Genomic DNA, 9379 nt, shown 5'->3' on the forward strand with positions numbered 1-9379 from the left:
TCATGAGCCAACGATCTTTCTAATGTTGCAGTGCAGTAGTATTGGTTGACATTTCTTATTGTCGAAGCGTACTTTGAAAGCCATAAACGTGTGTGGCGTATAAGTTACACACGTTATAACGTACCGCACAATAATGGTGATATATCGGTTTTTAACATAACTGAATTTAAGTTCATAAAGCACGCGTAATTAGCTTCGACTTGATGGCAATTATAGTTGTGGACTTGGATTATCAAAATACTGGATAATCAATTATAGATAAATTCAACTTAAACAACTTTCTGATATGATTACGAAATGAAATTACTTAATAAAAAAAACGAGCCATCAGAACAGTCGGAGCGTTTGCTGCGACTGAGCCCCGTACAAACCCGTATATCTATTGCGTACGTGACCCTAGTGCGTCTGTCACCCTACTTTGACTGTAAGCCTATTGCGCCGGTTAATGTAGTTAAAGTAAAATTATTATGTAATGTGTACATCTTAGAAATTGCGCATAGCGCAATTACGAAGCCCCGTACGACGTTCCTCTCAAATAAAACAAAAATTTCAAATAGCCCTAAAATTTTAATTTATTGAGTATAAATACACATAGGGCCTAGTATCGGCCTCAGTCCGAGGACCCAAATTTTTTTTTTTCAACTACATTCTATTCGGCCTTTGATTACCGTCCAAATGAAACAAAAAATACGGAAAACGGATGAAATTTGCTCGAGTTATATGTAAAATACACATAGGGCCCTAGTAGCGGCCTTAGTCCGAGGACCCAAATTTATTTTTTTTTTCAACAACATTCTATTCGGTGTTCGATTATCTTTCAAATGAAACAAAAATTACGAAAAACGGATGAAATTTACTCGAGTTATATGTAAAATACACATAGGGCCCTAGTAGCGGCCTTAGTCCGAGGACCCAAATTTAATTTTTTTTTCAACAACATTCTATTCGGTGTTCGATTATCTTTCAAATGAAACAAAAATTACGAAAAACGGATGAAATTTACTCGAGTTGTATGTAAAATACGCATAGGGCCCTAGTAGCGGCCTTAGTCCGAGGACCCAAATTTAATTTTTTTTTTCAACAACATTCTATTCGGTGTTCGATTATCTTTCAAATGAAACAAAAATTACGAAAAACGGATGAAATTTACTCGAGTTGTATGTAAAATACGCATAGGGACCTAGTAGCGGCCTTAGTCCAAGGACCCAAATTTAATTTTTTTTCAACAACATTCTATTCGGTGTTCGATTATCTTTCAAATGAAACAAAAATTACGAAAAACGGATGAAATTTGCTCGAGTTATATGTAAAATACACATAGGGCCCTAGTAGCGGCCTTAGTCCAAGGACCCAAATTTAATTTTTTTTCAACAACATTCTATTCGGTGTTCGATTATCTTTCAAATGAAACAAAAATTACGAAAAACGGATGAAATTTACTCGAGTTATATGTAAAATACACATAGGGCCCTAGTAGCGGCCTTAGTCCGAGGACCCAAATTTAATTTTTTTTTCAACAACATTCTATTCGGTGTTCGATTATCTTTCAAATGAAACAAAAATTACGAAAAACGGATGAAATTTACTCGAGTTGTATGTAAAATACGCATAGGGCCCTAGTAGCGGCCTTAGTCCGAGGACCCAAATTTAATTTTTTTTTTCAACAACATTCTATTCGGTGTTCGATTATCTTTCAAATGAAACAAAAATTACGAAAAACGGATGAAATTTACTCGAGTTGTATGTAAAATACGCATAGGGACCTAGTAGCGGCCTTAGTCCAAGGACCCAAATTTAATTTTTTTTTCAACAACATTCTATTCGGTGTTCGATTATCTTTCAAATGAAACAAAAATTACGAAAAACGGATGAAATTTACTCGAGTTGTATGTAAAATACGCATAGGGCCCTAGTAGCGGCCTTAGTCCGAGGACCCAAATTTTTTTTTTCAACAACATTCTATTCGGCTTTTGATTACCTTCCAAATGAAACAAAAATTACGAAAAACGGATGAAATTTGCTCGAGTTATATGTAAAATACACATAGGGCCCTAGTAGCGGCCTTAGTCCAAGGACCCAATTTTTTTTTTTTTTTCAACAACATTCTATTCGGTGTTCGATTATCTTTCAAATGAAACAAAAATTACGAAAAACGGATGAAATTTACTCGAGTTGTATGTAAAATACGCATAGGGCCCTAGTAGCGGCCTTAGTCCGAGGACCCAAATTTAATTTTTTTTTTTCAACAACATTCTATTCGGCTTTCGATTATCTTCCAAATGACACAAAAATTACGAAAAACGAATGAAATTTACTCGAGTTCTATGTAAAATACACATAGGGCCCTAGTAGCTTTTCACTTCTAAGGCCCTAACTCACGGTCCACTCACCCAATTTTAAAAAACTTTTTTTTTCCTGGATTGGTATTGACAATACCTATCATTTGCCGTGTCATTTACATTTCTATCGTTTATTTTGCCATAAATATCACCAAAAGACCTTAAATCACTTAGGTGGCCCTAACTCACGAAGGGCCGACCCGAATATGCCCATCTTCGAACTTAGCCTCACTATTTTGACTATCTTTCAGGGAAAAAAAAAATTTTGAAATCGGATTTGATTTACTCAAGATATCGACGTGACGGACAGACGGACAGACGGACAGACGGACCAAATTTTTATTGCGGATTCGTCATCTATGAACATAGGCAAACACTTTGCCCTCACCGTCTGCTTCGAATTCCATCAATTACACACGGCATCGTAATCCTATAAGCCCCTTCGTACTTCGTACGGGGCTAATGAAAGTATTTTGACGAGAATTTTTCTGATTTACTATAACTACAACGTGTTAAGAAATATAAATATGATACAAATCCAATGTCTAAGACCAACATCCACTATATACGTTTAACATACGTGATGTGCGTTTAACTTCCGTCCCACTCGTAAGTTATTCATATTCCACGTATATCACCACAATACGTAACGCATGAATATTCAAATCTTACAATCGAAATACGTAACTACGCTTTCAACGTGTTCCACGTATAAAAAATATTGCCCGTGTATGACATACGTTAATGAAGTATATTCCGACTTCCCGACGAATTTTACACATACCCGGTGTATTGTATGAATTTTCTTTTTCTGGGTGTAGTTTGGTTGCTAGAGAGGGTATTGGAGTCACCAACTATTTCTCACAGAAAAATATGTCGCAATGGAATTGAATAATAACGGAAAATATCGTGGAATTATTTCGAAAATTCGTGGAATTGTAGAAATTAATTGGAATTTTAGGAATTGAAGTCCGAATCCGGCAAGTATATGTGTTAATCCGGTAATTGAAGTAATAAAAGGAATTGAAAGTAATTTTTAAAAAAATGATTTGACACCATTTCGGCCAGTCGGTTACCCCTCAGGTAAGATTTTTGTCAATTCTTCTAATTTTGACGATTTGTCTTTGGTTTTTTTGAATCATCAAGTCGATCTTTTTTCTGCAATATTTTACGGGTATGACCAGACACATTTCTTAGATAAAAATAAAATGCGAGCTACAACTGTATCGGATAATTTCAATTTAATTGACGAATAAAACGAAAAAAAAAATTGCAATTCCCTAATATTGACTTAGTGAGCTACATGTTACCAACTGCTCGTCAGTGGATGAAAGTATGCCACCATATTTATTCAAGAACGACAGTACGACACCATTACTCCAACCAAATCCAGTCTGAATATCATATTCACCGCCACCACCGTAATAACCACTCTTCAGGCAATTGTACTGATAAGGAAAATTAAGTCAGTTGCGGATCTTGTGACTTACATCATACATTTTGTGCCATAGATAAAGATCAAGATATAATAGAATTTGGGTCGAAGACTGCTTCAGCTGCTTCACCAGCCGGCCCACTCATATAATGATAATGCTCATACGATTTTTATTTTACCATTATCATGTGATTGTGTGTGCCGGTAACACAGCTGAAGCAAACATAGACACAACTTCGGATGACTGTACTTTGCACATTAAAGTTTTCCGAATTGAATTCGATGAACATACCTTTTCATACATGTAACAATGGTCATTCTTTGCGAATCCAGCGTGATTCGATCGCACATATCTTGCACACCATCTGTACGCCATTTTTGTCGCTTCTGTGGTTCCCAATTTATCCAATCCCATCACAGCGATGTGCTATATAGAACAATGTCGAATTGCATCAGTTCAGAAAAATTCCTGCTCCTGCTTCTACAAGAAGATTAACACATTTCAGAGCCAATTTTCAAGTTTTTACCTGCATTGGAGGCCACACATTCGGATAGTCCCACTGTTGACCATTTTCACATTCGAAAAGGGTATTCGGAAGACTGACAAAATCGTCCAAGTGGTTGGCTTTGATGTATTGTAAGATCCTTTTCGAAATGTACGACCTTTTGGCTTCATCATAACATTCCACGTACAAGGGCACTAAATTCGACGCCACGAAATAATCTCGACTTTTCCGATTGATCAGGTCATAGTCCAACCAACATCCAGCCTTCTCGTTCCACAGTACTTGATTGATTGCCTTCTTTATTGTAGATGCCTCATTTTCATACTGCACTGCCTTGACTCGATTTACGAAAGATTCTCCCGACTTCAGAAACAGATAAGCCAACGATTTGGCGATATAGTACATCCAGGCGTTCAAGTCAACTGCTACGACTGAACGCGTTTTCATATCTTTTAATTCTCCTTGATTCGTTCCATTATTGACGATGTACCAACGGGATGAAAAGTCCATACCACTGTTCGCAGCCGCCTTTATTTCTGAGTACATGTTTTGTCGGGATTCTTCAGAATTGCAGCTGCTAGCCGTGAGAATGTCTTCGAAATAGCTCTCCGGCCTCGGATCGCACGTACTCTCAAAGTATCGGTACAATCGGTGACCGTTAACCCAGACTGCGTGCTCATTTTTCCAGTATTTAAATTCCATTTCCATGATGCCTAACGCCTCGTTCAAAAATGCGTAGCTCCCTGTTGCGTCACAGTAGGCTCTGACCATAGGCGTTAACAGTGGTGGTTGCGATCGGCCCCGATAATAGACTCGTCCTCCATTAGGTACAAATCCGCCAAGCTTTGCCATGTCCAGCAAGTTTTGGATCATTCCACGAACCGTGCTGTACATTTCACTCAACAGCAGACCTTGCACCACCCAATATGAGTCCCAATAATAAATCTCGCGAAATCTTCCGCCGGGAACGATAAATGGATGTTCAACCGGAATTATTGAATAATGCTGTGGATTATCCTACAAAAGACATCAATGGACAATAAATGGAGCATCAACATTTAGTGCCAATTTCCACACGTACTATAACTTCCTTCTTAATCTTTTTACCAAGATCTAGCCACAAATTGTGCAAATAGGCAGCCCATTCTCGATATTTAGGATCAAGAATTTTTTGCGAAATTTTTAGATCGGTAAAGTTTTTGTGGTCGACCGGTGTCCACTGCTCGAATTCGGATCCAACGTCACCAAAGTTAGCCTTCATTGAAAACATTCATTAAATGAGGGCTAGTCATCGAAATTTAATGAGCTGATGCCAGACTGGTTTCATTTTTAACTATTCAAGGACTGGTTAAAACTGGACGACCCAACTGGTCTTTCTACGAGAAAAATATCTCAAATGTTTCGAACAAAATTTCGATCATTTTGGAACAAAGTAAATGAGTAAAATCAACGCGAGAGGTGCTCTAATGGAGTTCAACACTGGAAAGTGTTACATTTGGCAATGTAAAAAAATTAACAGAAACTCAACATCATTCATCGTATCGATCTGATCACTTGAGCTTACAAGCTTCAGAGCTTTCGTTTTAAAATGTTGATTGAATCTAACTTACCCACACAAATTCTGCAACATTTTCTGGTGTCGGGTCAGGATACTGACTGTTCCACTTTTTAAAATTTTCAATCGTTTCCTCTTCCGTTCCTATAGTCTTCATATCGACGAAAGTCTTTGAATCGCTGAAAATCCGTGCCATTTGGACCATACAGAGCAGTTTGCCCTGACAATAAATTTTACTGTCGCATTGTGGTTTCAGTCCGAGTCGATTGCACACTTCATTTGGACTGTCCTTGCCATCGCAGATGCTGCTGATGCTACCAATGTTACCATGTACTTTAGTAATACAATAGATTAGAACGATAAGATAACACAATCGATGTATCCACTTCATGGTCAGAAGGTTTGATTCAACGGATACGATAATCTGATTAGACATTATTGTGGATCACCTCTTTTTATAGCTTCGAATGATTAAAAGAAACAGAATTATTGAGATATAATGCAAATATTTGATTTAAAGGACGTAGCAACGTAGAAACATTTTCTTTAATTAAACTTTATTTGCCTTCGAAAATGTGCTAAACATTTTCTAATTTATTAAAACGAAAATGTGTAAAGAGAAACCAGTTGGATATTCAACCGTTCGGTACACACATTTACGAAGATTTTGGGAATGTGGGTTTTTATGAGAAATTTCCTGTTCGTGGTTTGTAAAGCTAAGTTTTCAGTCAGCCATGAAAACGTTGACAGAAAATGTACAAATTTATGTGCCACTTGTCAAAATTTTATTTCACGACTGACTGACTGTATACTTAGCTTAAATGGCTAAAGAATATATTTAATTAGTATTTAAGGTTTTTGAGCCTTGCGTGTGTGTAACATCCTTTTTAGTTCGTAAATGTTTCAAAATTCTGGAATTTATTTGTTTAAAAACATTTAAGAGAACTTCTCTGAGAGAAGCTGAATTTTAAATTTGAATTTTTCGATCATGTCTTTCGAATCGAGTTATGGGGCTCAAAAAATCAGAAATAATTCTCACTTTCAGGGAAAAAAGTATATGTTTACCGACTGAGTAGTACCAGAGATATGACAGTAACGACCTTTCGTAATGTTGCCATCGTTATGTACAGCTGAATTTTTTTATAAAAATAATTTTGACAGACAGGCTTGTATGGAAATCCAACATAACAACGAAAAAAAAAATTTGAATTTTCATACAAAATTCAAATTTTTAGACCCGTACGAAGTACTGGGGTCTTATAGGTTTACGCATACGTTTGTAACACGTCGAATTGGACTCCCTGAGTAAGGGGAAACCTATTGTGGTTGTCTAGAGATGCCAAATCCGCGAAAAAAAAAGTCCGTCTGTCCGTCTGTCTGTCTGCACGATAACTTGAGTAAAACGCATCCGATTTTGAAAATTCTTTTTTTTCCCGTTTGGTAATGTCAAAAGACAGGCTAAGTTCGAAGATGAGTGATTTTGGATCGACCCCTCCTGAGCTGGGGCCCAATAAGTGCTTTACGGTTTTTCGAAGATATCTCCGGACATTTAAACGTTAAACTTGTAAGTGATACGTCAAATAAAAGGTATTTACAATACCGATCGACAAAAAAAAAGTTTATGGAAATCGGATGACCGACTCGTGAGTTAGACCCCTTGGTGTGGAACAGGCACAGGGCGGCAAGCAGTTTTTGAACATTTGAACATATTTCGTCTGTTTTAGCTTTATTAGACAGGTATTGACCGTACCAATCAGGGAAATTTTTTTTTATGAAATTATGTTCTCCGGAGCGTGAGCTAGGTCTCTTGGAGTGAGCTCTTATCTGGCTACTCGGAAGTACAGTGAACGTGGTGTATTTTGACAATATCTCGAGTAAATTTTGACCGAATTTCATGATTTTTTTTTTGTTTGAAAGGTATTAACGAATGTAAATCGTCGGTACTATTTCCGGTCTCCTAACAAAATGGCTGCCGGCGGCCATATTGGATTTTATTAAAAGTGATATATCTTGGGAAAAATGATACTTAGAGAGTTTCTGTTAACATGGAAATAATTTGTTATGTGTGTGGGGTGCTTCAGGCATTCCATATATGGACATCTATATATACCTATACACAGCTATATTGAGCTATATACAGGCAGATAGAGTTATATAATAGCATATTCATCTGTGAAATGTTTATTTATAGGTAAATATAGCGGTATATAGCTGTTTAAATAGGAATTTATGAAATTTGACTTCGTACGGGGCTGTCTATATTGCCTCCGGCAATTTATTTGTGTATGATAACAAGGCAAAGAGTGGATAATGTAAGTAAAACAAATGAAGAGTTTCACATTAAAGGCTTTTGATACGAATAGGTGTTTCGTACGGGTCGGCGTTAGCTATGTTTAACAGTCAAAAATTATTTTTATAAAAAAAATTCAGCTGTATGAACCAAGGTAAATATAGTGAGGAGGTAATGCCGTTCAGACGCGCGGCCTAGAACATAAGTTCGATGCCAGTGACATCTTTTAAAAAAATGGTTGACTACGATTTTCTTGTATTTCGCAAAAATATTTTCATTATCTCACAACAAATGTCCCGACTTTCTATTCCATTTTTTGCTTTCAACAAAGGGATGAGATGGCGTTTGTATCGAACTTTCGTGCCACCGCACATCTGATTCGGTTATATATGGCATTACCTCCTCACTATATTTACCTTGGTATGAACGACCTTCCATTGATGCGACCACCTGTTGCTTTTTAGTTGTAGGACTACTTGACCGAACAGATGTCCAAGCACCGACAAGACCATAATGTTTCATTTCAATATTTGACTTTCTGAGTTTTGAGATAGTCGAGGAGATAGCAATGTCTCAATCGATTTTTTTTTTGCGAAACATTGTTCTGATACATTTTCTAGATTTTCCATTTTTGCAGATTGCAAAAAAAAAATAGAATAATCGAATAATGAAACATCTGTATACAAAAGTAAATATTCGAATTTAATTTCAATTTAATGTCAATGATTCATCGGCGATGAATATAATGCAAGGTTGCAGAAGGCAACTATTCAAACATTCCACATAATCACTATCGAAATCAGGTCGGTATCCTCAAGTTTTTGTTTTAATTCAAATTTTATTCTATACTGAAATGAATACATAAAGTTTATCAGATATGGCTCGAGATATGGTTGCTGATTCGTTAGTTTCAGTACGAAACCCATGTTCCTTTGACGAAACGTTAGACATAATAGTTGAACATTTTTCGGAGATACCATTTTTGTTTCCGGATGTTTATGGTGCTATCGATAGGTAATTTCAAGTGGATCAGTTCGTAGCAGAAGTTTCTTTTTAAAACGACCTCTCCGACTCGGGGCGACTCTAAGAAAATTTTAAAATTTCAAAATCATGATTTTTTCAGAAAATTTTACCCCGGAATTAAACCAACCAGGTCGATTTTGATCTAATGGTAGTCTGTCGAGAATTGACTGACGTTTCTAATAAAAGTATCGTCGGGTCGAAAGGTTGTAGCTGTTAGTCAGGGTGAGGCAT

The 9379-nt window shown here is 36.7% G+C and overlaps 1 protein-coding gene across 1 annotated transcript; it reads right to left on the reverse strand.

Moving 5' to 3' along the window:
• Positions 1-3563: 3563 nt before the first annotated feature.
• On the reverse strand, positions 3564-6482 carry LOC119083546 (trehalase-like). Its single transcript, XM_037193265.1, has 5 exons — positions 5891-6482; positions 5362-5535; positions 4302-5297; positions 4067-4201; positions 3564-3787 (listed from the first exon to the last, which is right to left on the reverse strand). Exons 1-5 carry the CDS (start codon positions 6269-6271, stop codon positions 3620-3622), a joined length of 1854 nt encoding a protein of 617 aa, XP_037049160.1. The 5' UTR covers positions 6272-6482; the 3' UTR covers positions 3564-3619.
• Between the last annotated feature and the right edge of the window lie 2897 nt (positions 6483-9379).

This window comes from Bradysia coprophila, unplaced genomic scaffold (genome assembly GCF_014529535.1).
Source record: "Bradysia coprophila strain Holo2 unplaced genomic scaffold, BU_Bcop_v1 contig_688, whole genome shotgun sequence".
In the NCBI taxonomy this organism is placed as follows: Eukaryota; Metazoa; Arthropoda; class Insecta; order Diptera; family Sciaridae; genus Bradysia; species Bradysia coprophila.

Bases quoted from the DNA above. Each gene is read 5' to 3' on its own strand.
- LOC119083546 (XM_037193265.1), bottom strand. From the start codon at position 6,271: ATGTCTAATCAGATTATCGTATCCGTTGAATCAAACCTTCTGACCATG. The intron at 4,202-4,301 runs GTAAAAACTTGA...TGTTCTATATAG, and splicing joins ATGTGTGGCCTCCAATGCAG to CACATCGCTGTGATGGGATT. The intron at 3,788-4,066 runs GTATGTTCATCG...TTTCCTTATCAG, and splicing joins ATTGTTACATGTATGAAAAG to TACAATTGCCTGAAGAGTGG.